Source organism: Lampetra fluviatilis, chromosome 9 (assembly GCF_964198595.1).
Source record: "Lampetra fluviatilis chromosome 9, kcLamFluv1.1, whole genome shotgun sequence".
Classification (NCBI taxonomy): Eukaryota; Metazoa; Chordata; class Hyperoartia; order Petromyzontiformes; family Petromyzontidae; genus Lampetra; species Lampetra fluviatilis.
The window spans coordinates 4,901,880-4,924,517 of record NC_136283.1 but is presented as its reverse complement, the minus strand read 5'-3'; the positions used below and the strand labels follow the sequence as shown (position 1 = coordinate 4,924,517).

The window sequence follows — 22,638 nt, the reverse complement described above, 5'->3', positions numbered from 1 at the left end:
ACCGTGCGCAGTGCACTCCGCGGCCATGCGGGTGGGCGCCCTCGAGCTCCGTCGTTCCCTTTCCTCCGGCGGAGTGACAACCGCCGTAAGAGAGCAGTAGCAGCGCCGAGGGTGCACGAGGGTTGGCGTCCAGTGCATTGAGCGTCACGAGTGACGCAAAGTGCATTACAGAGCGCATCAAAGTTTGTGAAACTCGTCTATTGCATTTACAAGAATGCATCTGTGTTCCCGTGTGATTTGCCTCACGGAGAACATCACTTGACATTTATGTGACGGTTTAGCTCGTAATATTTTAGAAGGCTTCATCTCACACCGTTGTACTTTGTCCACCTCGTCCTATACTGGGCACGCTGCTGTAATTGATAGTGGTGGGGTTAAATGTCGGTAGCCGTTTAAACGACACGGAAGATTTAGCTGAAAGTGCTTAGAAGGGGCAGTGTCTCTGCCTGTAGTGGTTGAATATATATATCATCGTCATCATCGTCAATCGTCGAGGATAATTTTCTTGTTAAAGCCGCTCTTTAATTATGGAGTAACACAACCCTACATGTCCCGCACTGCCAACTTGGCGCATGTGTTGGGAGGGTCTCCAGCACGCTGCCTGCAAGCGCGCGCGGGGAGTTAGCAGCGAAGCCGGCAGCCTAGCCCTGACACTGTCCCAGTGAAAACAAATGTCCCGGGGAGGCTACAGGGGGCACCCGAGCCCCTGTGTGTGGCACCAGAGTCGTCGACGGGCTTACTTCCGTCAAGCTGTGGCACGCACGTGCCAGCAGCCGTCAAGTTTAGGAGTGGGTTGAATGGCTTTGTGTGACACTGATGTCGTGCAACATTTACTTTTACAAACCCTCCCTGTGTGCAGAGTACTCCATGCGTGTGTGCATTCACTACAAGTACGTAAACCGCTTGCTTGCGTGTGTATTGCCACGTGCGATATGTCGGGAAGACACTTTAATTCACTAAGAGCATTAAAGCCGTAACGTTTTGTGGCACCGTTCGTTCGCGAACCTTTTAGAAATGACGTGTTACATATAAACGCCATATTTTAACACACACGTACCCTTGCAGCCACGCAAACGCACACAAGCGCATATTCTGCGTTCTGCTTACATACGACTGTCATCGTGGGGATTTGTAATCGGGCCAAGTTTAGATCTTTCGTGCAGAAAGCATACCATTCCTCTCCACAATGCACAATTTTTTTTGTGTTGTTGTTGGTATGCGATAGAGTTGGGAGTTATTGACATTCCTCTGGGTTTGCACACGACAGCTAAAGCCATTAAGGCATTAATGCTACTATAGTGGAATTAGTGGGCTGGCCTAGGGACGGGCCCCGATTGTCCCTGAGCTACTCGCCAGCACGGCCCTGGCTGTTTGCTCTCACAGGCCGCGATACTCAGGGCCATTATCTGCCGGCTTAGAGCCCTGTAATCCCCCAGAATTTCCAGGAGCCACGAAGCCGGGGGTTGGGCCCCAATAATGAAAGTTTAATGTTGATTTTGCGAGACAAAATCAATCGACACCGCATTTTGAACTGATTTGGGACCCCCCCCCATCCCCACGACTGCGGATGATGTTCCGTTATCAATTTGCAATCACGGGATTTTTCTTTGAGGCACAGGTTGTGTAGCAAGAGCGATAATTTTTGGAGTAGTCGTTTTTAATATTTTGCACCCTTGATGCTTTCTATGTAACTGTACATTTTCAATCTCACGAGTGGAAATGCAAAGTGACTGTGGGCCCAGAACTGGATTTGGTTAAGCCACTGGCTGCGCGTTTTTTAGAGTTCACGAAACAAAATCAAATTTCACGAGCGCAGCTAATTTCAAATGCAATGTCTCCTTTGTCGAGTAATAACAGTGCGTCTGGTAGAACGAAAATCCAGAGTGCCAATTATTCTCTCACGTGCTTCAAAACCAATTTCTGTATTGGCATTGCACTGCCTACAACATTGACCAGTAACATATCACATGCATGGCATGCTTCTATTTTTTTTTGTTATATTGAATCTCAGAAATGAAGCGCAAAGCATATCTTCCCTGCCACCGTTTATGCCGTTTGCACACGTGAGTCTTTAGTCGTGTGTACATTTGAGGGTTAGCAGCCTTGCCATCAGCAAATCTCCGTCTATCGTTAATCGATGTACGTGATGGGCAGCAAATCTGCCTGTTTGGTGTATTTTGGATTTTCCTTTGCAGGGCCTATGCCTCTTTTTCGTTTCTTTGCTGTTGTAATTGACATTCCGTGGAGCTTCTCTTGAAGGAATAAAATACTGATTTTTTTTCCCTTGCATTGCAACATATTAGCGAGGCACACGACAACGATATACAACGCTTGCCTTGTTTAATATCTAAAAAAAAATTATATGTAAAAAATGCCAGTGTAAGCAGCAGCATCCTTAGAATCTCTGATCTTTTTTCTGTATTTCATGTTTGATTGTTTTATTCTTGCGAGACACTCGTGTGTGTATGCTCCAGAAGAATGATAGTGTATACAATTTAGATAGCGTTCTTCCAAGTTTTACAATATAATAAGAATTACCTAGAACAGATAATATTCTGGGAAGAAGAAAAAATTGCTAAAATATTTATTGCAAAATGCAGTCATATGATAAAAAAAATCCGCATATTTTTTAACGTATATTGTTTTGTTAAATTTCTTTGGGACATGGATCACCATAGATAAATAACTTTTGTATTTTTTTCATACATATGGTAAGCTCTCAAGATGTTGTCCGAGCAAATGTTAGTCACCGTACTATTAAAGTATTTTTTTTTAACCCTCTGTATTTGGAAGACTGCCAGGCAAGATTAACCTGGACTAATACAGCTCATGGGTAGGTGAATGGTCATAATCATTGCAAGTTCTGTGGAATACCTAACAACCCAATAATTCTAGAGAAGCAAAGCCTGTAATGCCCCGGTGATTACCGCCGGGATTTTTGCAGTGGCGTTTGATCCATGCAAATCTCGAATGCCTATCCCTGTTGATTAATGTTGCAGAAACATAACTTAAGTAAAGCATACTTTATCCCTACAGACAAAGTTTTCGAGCCGTGATGGTTTGTATTGGCTATAAAGAGATTTATTCCTGCTTTCTGTTGAGTTTGGTGTAATGCGCTCGCATGGCGGTTTAAGCAGTGCGCTCGGCTGTTCTTCCCCCGCGTCGTTATTGTCGGAACGTGACGCAGGGGATGCCCACCGCCGCTGCCGTGTCCGTCTTGAGCCTTTCGCTCGGTTTTTACTGACCGAGTTGCTCACAATTTTCACGCACCCTCGGCATATTTTTACCCTATTTGCATTCGGTCAAGGAACTTTTTTTTGCGGTCAAAAGTAAACAAAGCAAAGTGATTCTCTGCAATGTCCTCCGGCTCACTGTTTCGTCAAATAAACCCGGTGGATCTTAACACTCGCTCTCTCTTTCGCTATTACAGCTTCACGACCAAAGTAACATCCACCGGTGGATGTTTTTTTTTCCCACTTTTGCAAGCCGCCTTTTTTTTTTCGCCTCCCAATTTATTAAACACCCAAAGCAATAACCATTCAGAAGCACGAGTTGTGGAGTTTTTGGGGGTAAAAATCGGATTGAGGGGTTGTTGATATAGCGCTTTAGCCGGTGAGAGAGGCCAAGCTCGGGGCCACCTCTGGGACCTGGCCCGGGTCCCGGAATGAAGACCTCTCAGAACCCTCTTTATTACTTTGAAATGATCATCCCACTGCCCCTGCTCCTGTATAGCGTGTGAACTGAACTGAGACCTGATCTGATCAATATCTCTTTAGGTTCAGGTGGCACAATGCGAGCTCGAACCCATAACCACCGCGGTGCTTGACTGCCTCTGTTATAAAATAAATTATTTTAAAAAATATTTTTCTCTTTTGGGTCAGCTGTAATCACTGCAGAATATTTTTTTATTTCATCTTTCTTTTTTTTAATCCCGTAACCGCTTTTCAGTATTGCATCGTAACGTTGTTGTTGCTTCTCTCTGCACAGCGGCGTCAGGATTGTGATGCTTTTTGTGATGGGATTTTGAAACTCGGGTTGTAAAGAGTCGCCAACAACACCTTTCAAAACAACAAAATGTACCCTTTCATAGTGCATTTAATTTGACTCCAGAAAAATGTGCTTAAACTTTGGGGTTTTTTATTAAATCAAAAGCAAAGAAATTGAGCGGCTTGATTTATTTTTCTAAGAATTCAAATCTTTTCACTCTTAAATACTAGGATAGTGGCAGAGATTCGTGTTTTATCGTGCATCAAGATCTGCAGCGTGGTCAGTGGTGCAATGTCACCTCGCTGACCGCCGTGCTTCCCCCATAACACCACGGTGGCGACATATTAACTACCTCACCCTGATATGGAGGAGGTCGTGGGTTCGATCCTGACCCTGACGCCTATATATTTGGAGTTTGCATGTCTCTCCCCGTGGTTTTGTGGATTTTTTTTCGTGTCCTCCAGTTTTTCCCTCCACATTTAAAAACGTGCGCTTAGAATATTTGGCTGCTATAAATGTCCACGTGATAAGCCACTTGATTGAGCTATCATCTGTGGCCAGGTCGCTTCTGACAAAGAGCGAAATAGCTCAGCTGGTCTTACCTGGGAAAATAAAAATAGTAAAGTAGTAGTATAGATATCTGCAGAAACGAAGACTGGTCACTCTTGTCGTTTACCAAGAGGTGTTTACTCGGCAAAACCACAGCATTGCTTAAATGGGAACTAGATGGTCTCCTTTGTAATAGATACCTATTGTACTCTTTTGCTTCTTAATAATACATAATTTTCAGCTGTTTGTCAATCTTCCGTGGGATGAAGGCCTCTCTCCATGTAATGTGGGTCATGGCGGCAGTGAGACCATACGTCACAACGTTTGTCGGTGTGGGTTGGCGAGGATGAGGCCCAGCAGCACCGGGTTTGGATGTCTGCTCACCACTGATGTTATTTATTTTGCTTGTTTACCCAGAGGAACCTCACCCCATCCCAAGAGTCAATTTTTTTTTTTCCCGGATGGTCCTGCCAAGTTTTCACAGTAGGAGGGCCGACGTTACGTTAAGTAATTCCAATTGTGTAATTTGCAGGTAGTTTTCAGCATTGAGATGTTTGACCAATACCAGTAGCATGTTTTTAGCCATGTGAGGAATTTGTAGTACCTGGAGGAAACCCATGCAGATCAATGGGAGAACATAAAAACTTCATGCAAAAAAGTGCTTGAGTCAGGAATTAAACCCAGGCCCTTCTTGCTTTGAAGCACAAGTATTGCCATCATGCTACCCCACCTCCATGATGTTGGACATGGCTTGGAATCAAACTCAGGTTTCCCGGTTCACAGCTCACTGCTTGCCACTAAACCAGCATGCCTTCCCCATTGGGTTTTCACCTGGCTATAAAGGAAATGTATCTTTCTAGTTCTCTTTATGTCAAAGCCGCGTGTTATTTGTGCTGCAATGACGACTGTGCTCTTTAAGCCAGGCCTTTTTCTGCCATTCGTCACGTTCATAGTTCGTCACCCGGCTCGTCAACGCTAGACATCAGAGCGTTGACTGTGTAGAAATACGACACTGGATGTTGATATAGGTGAAAACAAACAAATAAATAAAGCTACCACCAATTAAGTTCGGTATCAGCACTTACACGTGTCCTAATGTGGCCGGGATAGCACATTGCCGGTAATTAGGTTGACCTGCTTAAAGGCGGCACATGGGCATCCCTCGCGAGCCCCATCAGTAGCTGTCAGGGCAGCCGGTTAGTGGCAATACGGATGGCTCCTGTGGGCCACTCGCTGTAATGGCTTTGCGCTGCGACAGCAGATGCCTGTCCCTTGGCCGCACGGAGGTGTCCAAACGGTGGCCCGGGGGTTAAGTGATGAACATTTGGCGAGCCCGGCGGGACCTGTCCTAATCAGTTTTAAAGATTGTTCAATTATTTGTGCAGACGTCTCATTATGGATGTGGACAAAAGCGATAGGCGCTCTTTTTTACTCCGCCTTGATACGTTCGGAGATGCGAATTTATTGTTGCCTCTGTGTTAAATAAATACCTTAACTAAATAAAGGCGGATCTGTAGGAGGCGTTAGCGACACGTGGCGTGTCATTGTCGTTGGGAGGACAATTAAGTAATGTGCTTGCAGATAGAGGCGGGCGATTTGATTTAAGCCACCTATTGCCTGTTTGTATTTTCAGAGACCCTCAAGCATCTGTTTTGGCAGCTCTTTGTCAACACACTTTTATTCGCATATTATTTGCATCCGTCAAGCTCCTAAATGTTTCAGTAATAAAAAAAAAATTATCTTTATGATATTTTATGAAGATTTCTTTGGGATTCTTCAAGTGAGGCTATGTTACAGATGCCTTTTAAGGAGGCCATCCTCTTTACTGGGACAGTTTCCCCTCTGCTGGGTCAACGTAACCAAGGGGCACTCGGGACTTGGATATTAAGTTCACCGTGCCTGTATTAGGTGTTTGTTACAACCGGCCTGATAAGGCTGCTTGTAATTACTGGCGAAACGTCGAACTCGAATTGTCAATGTTTTTGTGGGTTTACTCTCCAACACACCGGTGTGCTCGACGAGTAACGAATTGGCATGTTTTTTTACGTGACAAACTTTACTAATTGGCTGTATCGGGTGGTAGCGGGCTTAATGACACATTTATATGTACGTGATCTAACCTTAAAAACCTCTTATGGATTCGGTGTTTGGGTAACAAAGTAGTCAGCGTTATAGCAACTTCTGCCATCATTTCAAAGAGAATGTACCTGGGGGCCATTGGCATCTCCTGTACTGCGTGCGAATATTATATCTGTGGCTCACTCGACAAACACAAAAACTTACCTGTCGGCATGTGGCCATTCGCTGCCCATCCGCACCGACCACCCCCGACTTATTGATTTTATGAATCGCCACACTCTGGTCATGATTCGACTCGAGACATTTTTTTTATCATAGTGACTATTTAGGATTGTAAGAGATGGTGGTGGCTTGGGGAGGCCTTCATCCAGCAGTTGATTGACCATGACTCATAATGAGTGAATGGTGTTTGTCCTGTCTGCAGGGGTCATGTGATCCAATTATATACACAACACATGAGTTGAAACTAAATGTTTCTCAAATGCATGAATCATGCATCTACTGTGCTCATAAGGATATGTACTCGTGAAACAATGCATTGTATCATCTAGTAAAGAATATTCATGAGCGCCTATCTGGCTACATTTTAATGACTAATGCGATGTTTTTTTTATTATGCAGATACAGTTGCGTTGTGTTGCCATGTTTGTATTTAGTTATTAAATGAACTTCGTCTGTAATAGATTTAAAAAACTATTCTCACCAAGTGATGTTTTGTTGTTGTCATTTTTGCCGCAGAGCTGTCGGAGGTTGAAGCCAATGTATTCCTGGGACCGTTTCTGGAGGTGATTCGCTCAGAGGATACGACGGGCCCCATCACCGGCCTTTCCCTCTCCTCCGTCAACAAGTTTCTGTCGTATGGACTCATAGGTACGCGACTTCCGCACAAGCTAAGCGGACACTGCTCTGCTTGTTTTTTTATTTTCCAAATTTGCGAAAGAGGTAAGGAGTTAAAGTTGTTATTTGCAGATGCATAATTTGTTTTTCCCCCATTGCTGCCATCTCTTTTAACGTTTGGACTCCCGCCGTCTACATTGTTCTGATCATCGCATCACGAGCGTCTTAGCAATTGCCTTCAATCAGCCGCCTTATCCCCGGGGCTCTGCTGGAATTGTCCAAATGTGTGCGAAATGGGTGTGCGATTTTTAAAGAGATATATTTTTATTTCTCCGCGAAATGAAGTATTGATAAAAGCGAAGCCTAAAAGCTCCCCTTACAGGATAACAGGAGAAATTGCCGACGCGTCATAAAAAAATGGTCAATGGCAGGCAGTAGCGTCGCAGCTAAATCCTCGGGGGGGGGGGGGGCTTTGGTAACAATTTATCTGCCACTTTTTTGTTTGGTATTCTCGCAACAATAACTTGTCGTTTATTCATGTAAACTACGGACGTCATCGTGGGGTTGGATCAAATGTCTCCACTTTTTGTTTGGCGCGCAAAGCGGCGTTTTTTTTTGCGCGCGCAGCCCCTTACAATTGCAGTCCATTGTCGATTATATTTAGGGGAGGTAAAGATAGATATATTTTTATTCCACCCTCCTTGATTCCTCTTGGTAAATTTTTTTTTTTCTTCTTAACAAATACACTGATGCAATTGCAGGGGGAAGCGAGGCAGGCAAGGAAGGGTTTAGGCGTAAAAAGGTAAAGTAGAATGAAATCGATTGTGTTGGAGGCAGCGCGTCCCGCATTTGATTGACGTTCGTGAAATTGGCTCAGTTAAGTATTTCCTATGCACAGAGAAGAGATTTTCCTGCCTGCCCCTACAGATGTCAATATTGATGCAGGGATCCGGAGGCGTAATGAAATATCGTTGTACAGTAATTAAAGCCCGGTGGCCACCGCTGAATGGGCTGTCTGCGAAAGGGAGCGGCACCACGCTACACATTAATGTCACTTCTGTTTTGGCTGATTGCTTTATTTGCTGCCTGGGATCCCTGCGCTGTGTGTTTGAGGTATATGATGTGGTAAAATGACCCGCGGACACCAAATGTCTGAAATAAATATGAGAGAGACAGGAAGGTGACATTAATAACTTGTAATAACCTTTTCGGCTGTTCTGGTGTGGAAACACAGGCCACATATTGATTTGCTGAAAGGTTGAATTTTCTTATTGGTGTGCTACAGGCCTTTGAAAATGACATGTTCTCTGTATAATGATGCGTGGCATATTTTATGTTGAAGAGAAATTTATTTTTAATAAGTATTATCTTAAATAAATAAGTAAATATCCATCTGCTTTCTTTATCAACATTTGCACAACATTGTTTATTTCTGCCTTGAGTATATTTCATTTTCTATGACTTAATATTTCCATTCAAAGTTGGGCATTAGTCTGAATTTTGTAAAACAAAAAATAGGTTGGCTTTGGAGATATGAACTCAATCATGTGCGCAAGTAGGTTTGGTCTTATGTATTTTATAAAACAATATCATGGCCCATCAATTAGAACGCCACTTTGCGGTATATATTCAGATTGAATAAATGACCTGATCAAAAACAGTCTCCGGTGGCTGCCTATCACAGGAAGTTATCAACAGCCCCATACGCTTTTAACACAGGCCACATTATTAAAGAGCCGGCAATTATTTTGACGCGACGAGCGCTGTATACGAAGCCACCCTTCCCAACCCCTCCCAACGTTATGGGGCAACGAATTAGAATTAGTCAACGTGCAGCAGAGGTGTGGACTCGAGTCATGTGACTTGGACTCGAGTCAGACTCGAGTCATGAATTTGATGACTTGCGACTCGACTTGGACTTGCATAACAATGACTTTGTCCCACCTATGAGATGTGGACTCGAGTCATGTGACTTGGACTCGAGTCAGACTCGAGTCATGAATTTGATGACTTGCGACTCGACTTGGACTTGCATAACAATGACTTTGTCCCACCTCTGACGTGCAGTCCACACCGCGGGTTACCCGTCCGCGACTTGTTTTCATCTCGTCTCGCCATACAACGCGGCGGCCAATGGGTTCATGAGTTGACACGGGGAGCGGCGGTCGCCGAATTGTAAAATGCCGTTGCGCTATTGGTCACAGTGCGGTTGGGGAGGCAGGCCCTGCGCTCCCCATCCGAAGTTAAGGGTCATGCAAAGTGCAGCGCCAGGTTGCGTTTGTGTGTTGGGGTTACCTGGTGTTTTTTTCGGGGGGTCGGGGGCAGTTTGGTGTACGGTGGGAATTGTCTGATGGAGATGGGGGGGTCACAGCGAGGCGATAGTTTTGTGCGCGTTATCGTGGGACCAACATGCCTATGGTGACCCCCCCCCCCCCCCCGTGATGCCTAGTGACTGCAGTATGTGCACAATACGCGTGATATATAAAACAATTTGTGTGTGCGTGTTCACGGCTGTTTCTCTGAGAGTAGGGGGCACTGTTGGCACAGTAGGGGGCACAGGGGGTGCATCTGTGGTCATCTCAGTCAACCCAAGGTACCTGGGTCTATTCCGTGACCTGCTCACGAGCGTTCGACGCTTCACGTGGCCTTGAAGTGCACACAGCCTGGCACAAGTGGCCAATGGCGGTTGTTGTTGTCCCTGAGAACAACTCCAACTGTCGAGCATTTGACTTGCGTCAGTCACTTGTTAGACGACGCGCGAATAATCCCTCCGAGAATATAATAGCAGTAAATTTAATATTGGCGCCATACCTTCCTGTATCAATCATGATAATGTACGCTAATAATGAGGCATTTTACATTTTTTACAAACGAAACATTTTTTTACGGGTATTGTTGATTTTGAAAAAATGTGTAGTTTCTTCTCTGCATTGTTTGGACTCTCACGCCTTTCATCGGACACAATTTGTGCCCGCCCGTGTTTGATGCCCGCGACGCCACGCTGCATATCCGCGGCGTGATCAGATCGCGCGGCTAGGATGCGAGAACAATTCCATTCTCCGTAGCCACGGCCCCATGTCTAAATCCCACTTTTACAGGTAAGCCATTGTGTTCGGTCAAAAAATGTACACACTGCGGTATGACGGACCGACCGTGGAGCAAATAAAAAAAAAACTCAACTCCCACCACACAATGTATTGCAGACACAACTGCACAATGATAAAAAAAAACATACTTTGTAAGTGAGGTCAAGCCAAAAGTAGTTCCTTGCCCCAGAGAAGCCAAACGTCGCTTCCTGGCACCGGGCTCGGCTGGCCATTTACCCCGCCAATCACCTAAATCCCTACCCCCGGCTGTGGCCAACCTCTCCATTCACGGCGGTGCACATCGCTGCACAACAACAATCCGCCGCGCAGACGCTCCTCTTTCTGGTGGCGTCAGCGCGACGCACAATTGCTGCCGGCCCTCTTTCAGACATACGCCAAAAGCACAGTCACGCGTGAAAAATATTCTTAATATAGCGGCCAATGCTAATGCTTTAAACTCTCACCTTCTGACCTCTTCCCCTCCAACATGAGGTGCGTTTTACAATGGAAAGGTAACGTGAGTTTAATTTCCGTCAGCAGTGTTTCGTTTGCTCCAATTCAATTAACGATTTTTGCTCAAATTGGCACAAGCAAGACGCTTCAAGTTTACGAGCATTGATGCGTAACAGCTTGCCGCCACTGATGGGTTTTGGGAAAAAGGCCATGTGAAAGGTAGCTGCAAAGACAGTTGTACCTCCTATAGAGAATTTCCCATGCCCCAAGAAATAACACGACGTGAAAGTAGACTTTTGTTTGTACTTTGTAGGCTCGCTATTTACATCAGCTGCCAGGTGTGCGTGTGTCTGCATCATGCTCCTCACGCTGTCATCCGGGAGGGCAGACAATGCCCTCGCTCGAGCGGCGGGGTTGGCGTGTCCGCGCCCGGCGTCCCAAGTCACCCAGAGTCCAATGGGAGGAGACGCAGCAGTCCGTCTCCGACTCGTCGAACTACCGAAGTGGCACTAACGCCCAAGTGTGAGCCGGTTTCGCTCGTTGGGTGGCATTTTAGCACAGATATGTAGGGGCTAAGCTTTGTTTCTGGCCAGTAGAGAAAATAACGTGGGATTACGTGGGAATATCGGATATCGAGCCACGGCTTTGCTTGCATGAGCCCATAATGCACCACTCTGAAAATGAAGAATGCGGAGGAATTTGTTTGTTTAAGATGGCCTTGATGATGGCAGTAAGCAGAACATTGGTGCCGTGGGATTTAATGGCATAAAATCCCATCGGACTAAGTTTTATAGGATTTTTTCACTTTAAGAGATAACAACTTTCTGGCGGTTTATGCGGCGGCGTAATGTAGTTGGTGGATTAGCGCCGTTTTTCAAAGTGACATGCACACACCGTCTCCAAAGTAATTCCCCAAAATTGTATTCTCTTAAATGTTTCGAAGGAAATACTGTAAATTTTATAATTTTTTCAGTTTTAGCAGAAAGTTGTTCTCATTTTGGATATTTGGCATTCTTTATTTGTGTTCATACATTGGGTGAGGCATGACAACTCAAGCGGGGAACAATTTAAAAATGTCACGCTTACAGAAATAAACACTCCTTGACAAGATAAATAAGAGAATAACAAAACTACAACGTTCCTTTTTTTTTTCTCCTGATGACGATCGCTTGTTTTGCGATCGAAACGTAGTTTTGTCCTTTTCTTTGAACCTATCTACGTGACTTTACCGAAAGACCCAAAGAATATGAATTCCTGCAGTCACGAAAGCTTTAAGTCAGGATAAAAAAGGACAGCTCAATCAGAAGGTATGACCGTGGACATCATCAAACAATTGAGAGCAGTTGTTGGTTGAAAATAAGTTGACCTAGTTACTAAATATTTACCCGGTGTGTCAATCAGGGAATGAGACCTCAAACGTTCTCCTATAAAAATATGATGAAACTGACTTGAAGAATTACTGACCTAATTGCCTCTTTTCACAAATGTCCAATTTGTTCGCTCCGATCATTGGGAAACAGAACCATCAACCACATCAGAACATCAGTAGGCCTATGTGCACATCTCCTTCACAAATTGAAATTCAAGACACATGCCACAGTAGTGTGATTGTGGCCATGCAACTCAAAACTCTGAACCAGAAAGTAAATCGCTGGGGTCTGCACTCCTTCAACGGAGGAATAGCAAAACTCCACAAACTCTCGCCTTGAAGCTCTCTCGTGGCGAGCAGATCTCGAGACATTGGCATTTAGCTCCTGAATCTATTGCCATGCACGAGAATAGAATTGGGAACAGAATTATGGAACATTTTGTAGCCAACCAACTCGCCATGTTTTAGGACAGGTTTCTCTACCATCAATGCATACGGATTCTGAAAAAAGACTGAATTATTGTCAACTTACTATTGTCTAAACTCTGTGTATGTAAAGGAATATTATTTGGTGGACTATGCAGCCATCTAAGCTCCCAGATACCAATGTCTACATATATATTTTTAGGAAATAATGAAAACACATTTACAAAAGTGGAACCACTACACCCAGATAGCGCAAAGATAGTAGCAAAATACATAGTCCATCAACAATTCACGCTCTCGCAAAAGTCACTTGACGTAAGAAGATGTTTTCCAAAAATTGGCTTGAAGATATAAAGGCATCAACATAAATGGAGAGAATATGAACTATTCCTGATATGATAACCAAAGGGCAATGAACCACAGTAAAATATTGTTGAACTTAGTAAAGACGGCTAAATACAGTTTGGCTCAAGATGAAAGAGAAAAAAGTGATGTAGAACAATTTTGGTGATTGGTTGAAGACTGCTTTTGGAGGGATACACCTGGAGTATGTGTACCTAGGGTAGTTGATAAAGGTGGTTTCTAGATCAACATAAAATAGAGGTGTTGAGAGGCAGGTTGGATTGCTTTAGTCAAATTGAACTTATTCGTGAAAAGCAACGCACCCAGTGTGTTAAGGAAGAAAGAGGAACGTTTTTGTTTATTTTTTTAAGTGCAGAAAGCATCGGGGAGAGGTTCATGCTTAGAAATCACACCGATAAACAAGACAAGGAATGCATGGATCAGAGAACATTGCAAGTAGGAGACAAAATGACTGAATAAAAGGAAGTGGTTTTGGGGGGGACGTGACCTCTGGCTAGAATGATGATGGCCAGTGGTTGAGACTCACAATGAAATGGCAGCAAAAGGATGGTACATGCCCAAGAGGGCAATCATAATAATGAAAAAATGTGTAATGCGCACGCATTTTGCTAAATGGACAAATTTTTGTGCGGACACGAAACTGAGAGTCGGCGACGGCTTGGGGAAGTCTTTATCCATCAGTGGCTAGGTCATGACTAATGAGGATGATGGTTCAGTGAGGGTCTGACACCTGTTCTGCATATTCTTGTAAATTTTCTCAAGTTAATTTCACTATCTCTTAACAATATCGTGTGTTTTTTTTTGTCGACAAACCTACTTTAGTAAATACATTTAGAAGTAATTTATAGGTTCAGAGAATTAATTAATTGTTTGTTTCCTGTTGAAGCCTTTTTAATTTAAATTGAATACCAATTTTATGTTTACAATAAACGTCTTTAAAATTGTGAAGGCACGTGTCGTGGGTTAGGAAACATAAGGCAAAGAAATGTAATAATGTGTCTTTGTACGACCAGATGGCAACTTGATAAAAACAATTAACAATTTTCAAAAGTGCTGTTAAGTACAATTGATAACATTCCTATAAAAATAACCTTACCTTGCAACGCAGAATTGTATTTACTGTCATTGACATGTGTAACATTGTAGCCAATGGCCTCCCAAGTAGAAAAAACAAAACAAAACACTGCCAAGCTTCATCTGAATACCACAAAGAGAAGCGGACTGGAAATTGTTTCTCTGTGGAGACGGTGCTGTTTGTGTACAGATTTGCGTGGATAAGGTTGTAACACCAACTTCTTTATGCTCACGGCAAAACTGCACGCCCTCCGCCGTAGAATGCCTATCCCGTAAGCGGCCTCACCGCTAGCCGCTCCGGTAATTAGCCCTCTTGCACAATGCTTTCTAATTAGGCGGAAAATCCCCATTAATCGCTCCAATTTACTGCACATTAGCGTATTCCCCGCGGCCAGATTTTGCCTAATATGTTACACCGAAGTCACGGTGGCCTAAACGTCAGCAGGTTTAGCGCTGTAATCTCGACGTAGCCTAGAGCAAGGACGGCCAGGTATGAAGAGTTGGGCTGCCTCGGTGGGAGGGCTGGGGATCATAGCGAAAGCGCCCACCTTGCAAAAAAAAACACTACTGCATGCCGTTACACCTCTGGCATCGCTAAAAACCTGGAGGCCCTTCTCCACTCCTAGGTGGTAATAAAACGTGTGAAGGAGATTCAGGTGGGGTGTGGTAGCCACAAAAATTGCTCGCTTGGCAGGGCCCTGTGTATTAGACGTTCAAATCCGTCCTGATCCCAAACTCCATTATAGACTCCTGCCACCCATATTGTCTTTATTATCTTGCTCTTGGCTCCAAACCAATTTGTCACCTAAAACGGCGGTTCCATGCTGCCGAGAAACACCTTAATCTGCCGGGGGGGGGCGGGGGGGGGGTGGGGATTTCGCTGTGCATGAATAGGCATAGCGATCGCTAATTTAGCGGGAGGATTCGGCGTCTAATAGAGCCACGGCGAGGGCTTTCAAAAGGTCACGTCTGTGCCCGCCGCCGCCGCCACCGCCGCTGGTCGATTTCTAGGCTGAGGCGGCTTGCAGAATAAAGCCCATAAGCTCATTCATGAGGCGATGCCTTCGAAAAGAAATAGTTTCTCCGCTAACGAACAGACGCCGCCGAGGACACAAATATGATGTTATATATCGTCTAAATGCCACCACATTTCAGTTGATCACCCCGTTCTGCTCTTCCTTCATAACCCTCCCATGTCTAATTTATACTGGCTTTGGCGGTCCACTTAATATTCTACCTGCAGCGCACTCCGCCTGGAATTTCTAATACATCTAGATTTACCGGCGACTTATGTGGATCAGGAGCTCTGCAATATTGAGTATGGGATCATGCAATAACATCTTTATTAATACGTTCCTATCTGTACATATTAATGCAAAGGTTCAGGCGTGATGGGGGTGAAAGGGAAGGGAAATGGAGTTCATCTGGCCTTCAATCACCGGCCCTAATCTGCACAATTCCCATTAAGGCTTTACAACACTGTTAGCGGGTATGAGAATGCATGCTAAATGCAGATACGTTTTTTGGCAACAAATCACTTAAAAATAATGCAAATCCACCTTTGCCAAAACAGCAACACATCCAGTGGATGTGCCTTATTGTCGCTTAAATTGCCAAAAAATGATGTATTTTTAATGGCTGTAATTTGTTTGAGCGTATGCCGAGTGCACCCACATTTAGACAGATATTACCATTGCCAAATTAGTATTTTGGAGGAGGTGTCAAAAGCCATTGCTTAGGTGTGTCAATTTCAGTCTAGGATGTGATATACCAGCTGATATGTTCATATCAGGTCAAATATATGTTTATGCTGTGCGTTCATCCTTTAGAAACTAAGACAAAAAATGCTCTCTTCTGTCATACAACTAGCATTAAACTAACTCTGATAGTGTTAACATAAGTTGCTTGTGGCTGATGGAAGTAATTCATTTGGAGGACAAAGTTATTAGATGGCAAAGCCCATGACAGAAATAATCTCGTTGGCCTTCTTACTTTGGGCTTTATTTATACAGAATTGTGGCAACATTTTACGTCTGCTGCCCTTGAATGCAGTCCGTAAAGTGTCATACTTTCCGATAGACGTGTAATGACTCATTAATCACAGGTGTGAGACATGCTTGGAAGCGTTCACATGGGCAGCAATCATTTACGACTTATTCATATTACCCAGTAATTATGGAGCCTGAGAGTAATGAAAGGGACGATACAGAACCAACAAGACACAGCTTACATGACAAATAACATGGTTAAACTCGACTTAATAGAATGGGTTATTGCATGCAGACATCATGTTATCTAAATTCAAGGAATTGTCCAAGGGCGAGGGACCAGGGTGGTGGTGTTGTTGGCGGGGATCATCACCGCTTGCTTACGTTCCATGGTTCATCTCCTCTGAATGTCCAACGTCACTGGAATGGACATGTCGTTCCGTAATGGCTGCACTCACCGTGGTGGAGGATGAGGATATGGAATGCTGCAGTCGTATCGCAATGGAAATATTGTGCAATGCTGAAGGTGATGTGCAATAACAAATACCTTGTGTCACAGCGATGCTGTTGTGTAACGATACACGTTCTGTTGGGTAATGGCCACGTTCTCGTGCGTTAATCATATAGATGCGTCACCGATATCCATTTTGTGTGTCCACGTATAAATAATTATAATACACTTTTTTCTGTCTTTTAGTCTGTGCCGATTGGCTTTGCATTTGTCATAAGAACGCAAAACTCTCCACTCTTTTCGACAATTCTGTGTCTCTATCTGTCGAGTCAGACTTCTTAAACAAATGCTGCTTGGTTACCAGATGTGTATGCGTTGTGCAACATTATGGGTGAAAGCACCTAGAAGGAGAACTCCATTCTGCGTCTCTCCATATTAAGAACATTTCTTGTTAGTCTATCGGCCTCTCGGCTTTATCATAAACATCACCGAATTATTCTAAAGCTGGCAATGGCTGTTGTACAACATTATGCATTGGTGTTGCACGAAATCGTTTCCATTCACAAGTAAATGTATGCTGAGCGTCTTTTGCACAGTACATAGCTAACCGTGCTAATCGGAGGTGCGGGGGAAGGACGGCAAACTAAACAACAAAAGCACTTCTGAAGAAATTAGTTTTCAATGTAGATTATTTAAAAGTGCTGAGCTCCAGTGTTGCCAATGCTATTGCTCTTCTTCCTGTTTTTGCAGACCCAGCGCACGATGGCGCAGCGGCGGCGGCAGAGAACATGGCAGATGCCATCACGCACGCACGCTTCGTCGGTACCGACCCAGCCAGCGATGAAGTGGTGCTCATGAAGATTCTGCAGGTGCCGTCCCGAGCGTTCTATCGCGCTGAGCATATTGTCCGCTAAGCCCCCCCCCCCCCCCGGCTGCAAAGGGGGGTTAGGCAACGGTCCCGTCGTGTGGGCCACCGGGGCCCTTGTTTAGAGAGGGAGCCTCCTTTTAATTAGGCGGTGGTCCACATTGCTCATTACCGTTACGGCTTATTTGGCTGTCGGCCAATTGGCGTAAATGGACTGCTGTTGTAAGGAGTGTCGCAGGATCTTTTACCATTCACAAGCACTTCGGGGACGGGGTGTTCTTTTCGTGCAGGAATTTAGTTTCTCTTCCATCACCACCAACAACAACAACACAAACGGTTTATATTAATAGGGCGTCTAAATACGATCCGCATCTCGGGATGCTCTATGGAACCAGACGTGGACTGTTGTGTGTAAATCCATAATCTAGTGCCTGGTACGTCTGATTATCATTAATTCACTTGACTTCCTTTTGAAATCCGTGAGATTATTTACGTGTATGAAAAATACTCTGGGAAGTGGTTTTACATTGGTGCAGTGTTCACTGCACTTTGCTATCAACCCAGCTATCTGAGTTGCTTTCCCTGGCCATGGTTAACATAAGTAGTGAGTTATATCCGAGTCATATAATTTGACCTGGTCTTCCCACCCCTTCACCAACCTGCACTGACCAGCATGGTGAAGTATGCTCAATTAACTCCCATTACTCACACGGCAAGGGGAAGCCATCAGCGGGATTAATTAAGGGCTGTAAACTCATTATAATTATCAACCATTGTCAATCTACAGTCTCCTTGGTGGATGTGCTCTCAAACACATAATTGTATTCTTGCCCTTGGCCATCATACCTTTGAACAATGTGCCTTGCCTTGGGCTTCTGTGTTACTTTTTTTTGTTTGTCTCAAAATGCACATTTCCCTTTTGTCTCAATTCAACAGTCACAACTACACCGGGTTGCTTTTTATTGAACACTTAACTCTATTATATAACATCGAAAATATATTTTTTTAAGGCCGTCGACCGAGCGCTGCTTTGAACAAGTAAACTAGCGAATGACTCAATAGTACATCGTATTTATGTAATGAATCTTGACCATGGAATAATTTAAAGCGTCACGAACAAGTCTCCCAATGCTGTACCGTGCACAGTAAACACAGCACTTTGCAGCCCGCGTCTGATTGCCTTCCCCCCCCCTTCCCGCGCTGTTTACGTTCGCTTTTGTCTGCGCATCCCTGCGTGTGTGGCCGTGTAATCGGACCTCGCGGTGCAAGCAAAGCGCCCACGTTAATTGCCGATATCATGTACCACAAACCAGTGTCGGATTATAGCCGTGCAGGCCCCCCCCTCCCGCTCTGCATTCACCGTTTCACGGTTGGTGTCGCGTTGCATTTGCCGTGGCTTTAGACGATATCGGCCGCTTTTCTCCCTTTTACGTTTTCATAGCGGCTCGCCAGAAATTAAACGCGGCCTTGCACGGAATGAAGTCGGGCACGCTTATTTAAATAACTAAATAAAGCGAGCCCACAATGGTGAACACCGCAATAATGGAACCTTCGTCGATAGCAAACACCGCCTTGCGACAGGAAAGTACACACGTTAACCCCTTTGGGACGGCGGCATCGGTTCATCTTCAAAGCCGAAGTGCCATCGCATGACATTCTATCTTGTTTGATATTTTTTCAGTTGCGAGGCAGTATTTGTGAGGGAGTTTGCATGTGCGCCGCTCGAATGTCTGCGGATTCATCATAAAAGGAGTTGACCAAAAACAGGAACCGGGCAAACGATCCCGAGAAGGATCACCCTCAACAAAGTCTTGAGAATCGGCGAGGCTTTGACGGATAAACAGAGACAAAGCAAAATGAAAGGCGCAATATACTGATAGAAAAAAAAGAACATAATATCATAACAAGTCTGCTAGGTTTGCTGCCAAGAACAGTATGTAATTCCACTTGTTGCACTCGCTGGGGCTTATTATGCTTATATATCTTTACGTGTCTTTGCATTCTTGGCATTAGTGGTTTTTAAATGTTAACCTCGCCATTCCTGGGAGCCTGGCGTTGTACCCTGCACACCAAATTTCGGGGGGAGAAAACCCTCGGGCCACGTGTGATCTTGTTGGCCACTGGCACGCCGAACAATGCTACGCTCATGCCGTTCAGCTGCCACTCGCCGATCAGAGGGCAGCGGAGAATGGGAGCAAAACAATGCAAGCAAAAACTAAAAAAGATTAAAAATGTAATAACGGGTGAGAGTGTTTAAAGATTTGTTTGAAAGTGGGGATGAATGGCGGTGGCGAAGCAAGTGAATATTGACGAACATGAAACAACGGAGACTTTGAAGACTGCGCTGATGTCTCTGTCACCTGCTGCAATTGTTGCTGGCATTAGCGGCGCTCCGCTCGTCCCGGTGATGTGCGCCGGCGCTCATTGCTAAGCAACGCGCCATCCGGCTGTCACCGATGCTCGTGGCGAGCGGGTTCACGGTCACGTGGTTAGATTTGACGTTGGCAAAGGAAGCTCGGACGATAATTACCTTTAGTTTTTACTTCTAAAGCATACGATAGTTCATTCGATCGTTTGATCTTTATTTAGAACCACGTAATTGCAGTGAACTCCATTGTTCTTGACTTGTCTGGGTCCCACCCTCAGCAACCCACATTGCCCAGCGTGGTTAAAAAACACCGTGTCCTACACGTAATGTGGAGGCCCTCATCCAGCAGTGCAAATGACACAGGGCTGTGCGTGTATATAAATACTTGCCCATTACAACTAGAGTTGGTTTGGCAAGGGGGACACCTGATGAAACAAATTCCACGTTACATGTTGCACGTGGAAGAAAAATGTAACCACAACAGTCAACACAAATTAACAAGCTGGAAAGCTAAATATATTTTGATAATGCAAATGATTACTTAAGATTAAACATGGGAGCATCTTACAGAAGATTGGCAAAGTATCAAATGAAAGTACGGTAATTCAACCTCTTATCGATGTAACTTGGGTAAATAGTTGCATAGCACTTTGAGGACGGCACTATTTTTTGATGTAGCAAAGATGCTAATTATAGTGCATTTCTCTTTCTTACTACGCTGTGCATATAGTGAATCATATAATGAGCAGGTGTGCCATGTAGGCTGCATGCACACAGATCGCCTTCACTGTTCATCTGACCTTGCAGATGGTGCACAGTTGGGTGGTGTTGAACACCTCCCAATACTGAGTGAAGCAGCCTTAACTCCAGTCCCATCACCAACCGTGGGCTGAAACGTTACTTGGAAGCGACTTCCATTTGGTCAGATCGACTTCAAATGAGCAGCCGGTGGCATAAGCGTTGTGCTAATGTTGCGCAATCATCTCATCTCGTGTGCCGTGCTGGAAAGTGTCTGCTCGCAAGCTCCCCTGTTAGGGGACATTATTTTATTGCCCACTGCCTTCGATCCTACGAATTTAATTAACCAAGTAGTTTTGCATGTACTTACTTACCTGTGTTTGGAATGGTCGTGCGGTGTTCGGTGCACCGAGTTGTTTGTTTCCCGGCCATTGATAATAGGCACTTGACCTGACATCGATGTTAATGATCTCACTAGGCATGCACGTGAGAATCCTGTGTACGTGAGTCAGTTTATTTCGTGCACGTGATTGTATGCAGTTTGTTCACAGGAACTGTGCAGCTATTGGAGACGCTGTATTCACCACGAATAAATAGAAAAATAATTGATTATTGAATGGAATCGTGGCCCTCAACCGTAACAATCCATCGAGTCGCAAGGGGAGGGGGGGGGTGAGAGATTATTAGTGGCAAGTGGTGCCTCAACATTTCTTTGGCCTCCCTCTTGGTCAACTCAGCCTTAAGCGAGTAAACTGTGTGGATGCATCAACACTGGGGAGACGAAGGTGGCCAGGCAGGGTGGACAGAGGCCACACACCACTCCCTCATCCACCATCCTGAACTTAACAGGCCGCTCGCTAACAGCACTTTTGCTCCCCGACAGTCTACGAGGCTGTAAATGGCGGATCTTCGTCTTTGTGTGTTTAAAACTTTTAGCATAGCAGCTCCTTTCCACGTGGGAGGAAACTCGGAGCCGGGGCGCGTCTGTATGGGGCGGCACAGACACCCGACACGGTATTGTTTGCGAACAGTTAACGGCAATTACCGTAATCGTTCTGCCTGTTCAGCGGACAGCTCTGAGATTGCAGCTGCCATTACTCGGATTAAGGCGGCTGCAGGGACAATACCTGGCCCTGGCCGATTGTGGCACACTTTTTCTGCCGCCTGTAATTGCTGTGGCATTAATGTAAAACAATAGGCCCTGTGCAGGTCGGTCAGTGACCATGAGATTTGAGCACAGAAGAAAAAAGTGCGACCACTTGTTGCTCTACAGGTGTATTTGTGTGTTTTAGGTGTCGCTGTAATTGTCAATTAGCATACCTTGGTGGCGAGGAGCGAAATGTGTGTGTGTGTGAAATGAAAAATATCGTAATTTTTAGCAATTTTTGGTGCCCCTATCAGCCTGTGTTGCTATAGTACTTTTGTGAGATGTGTTGAATCCAGCATCCTTAGTTTTATATATACACATTGCATTGTGTTGCGCAACCACTTTAGATGCTGTCCAGTGCACGTCTCCTTTGGTATATAAATTTGTTTTTGTTGAGCATGAATTTGATGTTTGGTTTTCATAGCTGATTGGTGGAGAAGTATTATCGAAGAAAGTTTCAGGATTGAAAACTGTTGCAAACATTTCTTTTTTATTCACTTGATATTCACTTGTATGTTTTAGTGCATAACTTTATATCTTGATCAAAGTAAACTTTTTGTTCAAATGTGCCTTCAAAAGAAAAGTTGTTGCCGCTTAAACTCGGCCTGTTATAATCTGCAGAGGTATGTGCTCAAGGTAATTACCAATGCAGCAGATCCACTCTTGGCTATTCACGACTTAGGATGATTTCATTCTCACTTGCAATTTATTTAGCTCTTGCATTAATGCTGCGATAGCAATTGTTCAACACAGGTCCCACCATGGTTCCAGTGATGATACCTCTCTCGGTCGCAGTTTCAAGTCTTGCCACTGAAACAGGACCTTAGTGAAAGGGTTCCAAACACACGTATTCTACAC

The 22,638-nt window shown here is 44.5% G+C and overlaps 1 protein-coding gene across 5 annotated transcripts in view; it reads left to right on the top strand.

Annotated features, from left to right (window-relative positions):
* GBF1 (golgi brefeldin A resistant guanine nucleotide exchange factor 1) overlaps nt 1–22,638 on the top strand; it is a 167,906-nt gene that overhangs the window by 53,201 nt on the left and 92,067 nt on the right. For all 5 annotated transcript variants that reach the window (XM_078859624.1, XM_078859627.1, XM_078859626.1 and 2 more), the window contains exons 4-5: nt 7,354–7,485; nt 17,413–17,531. In XM_078859624.1, the coding sequence (XP_078715750.1) occupies nt 7,354–7,485; nt 17,413–17,531 (251 nt within the window). The remainder of the gene's footprint in view (nt 1–7,353; nt 7,486–17,412; nt 17,532–22,638) is intronic.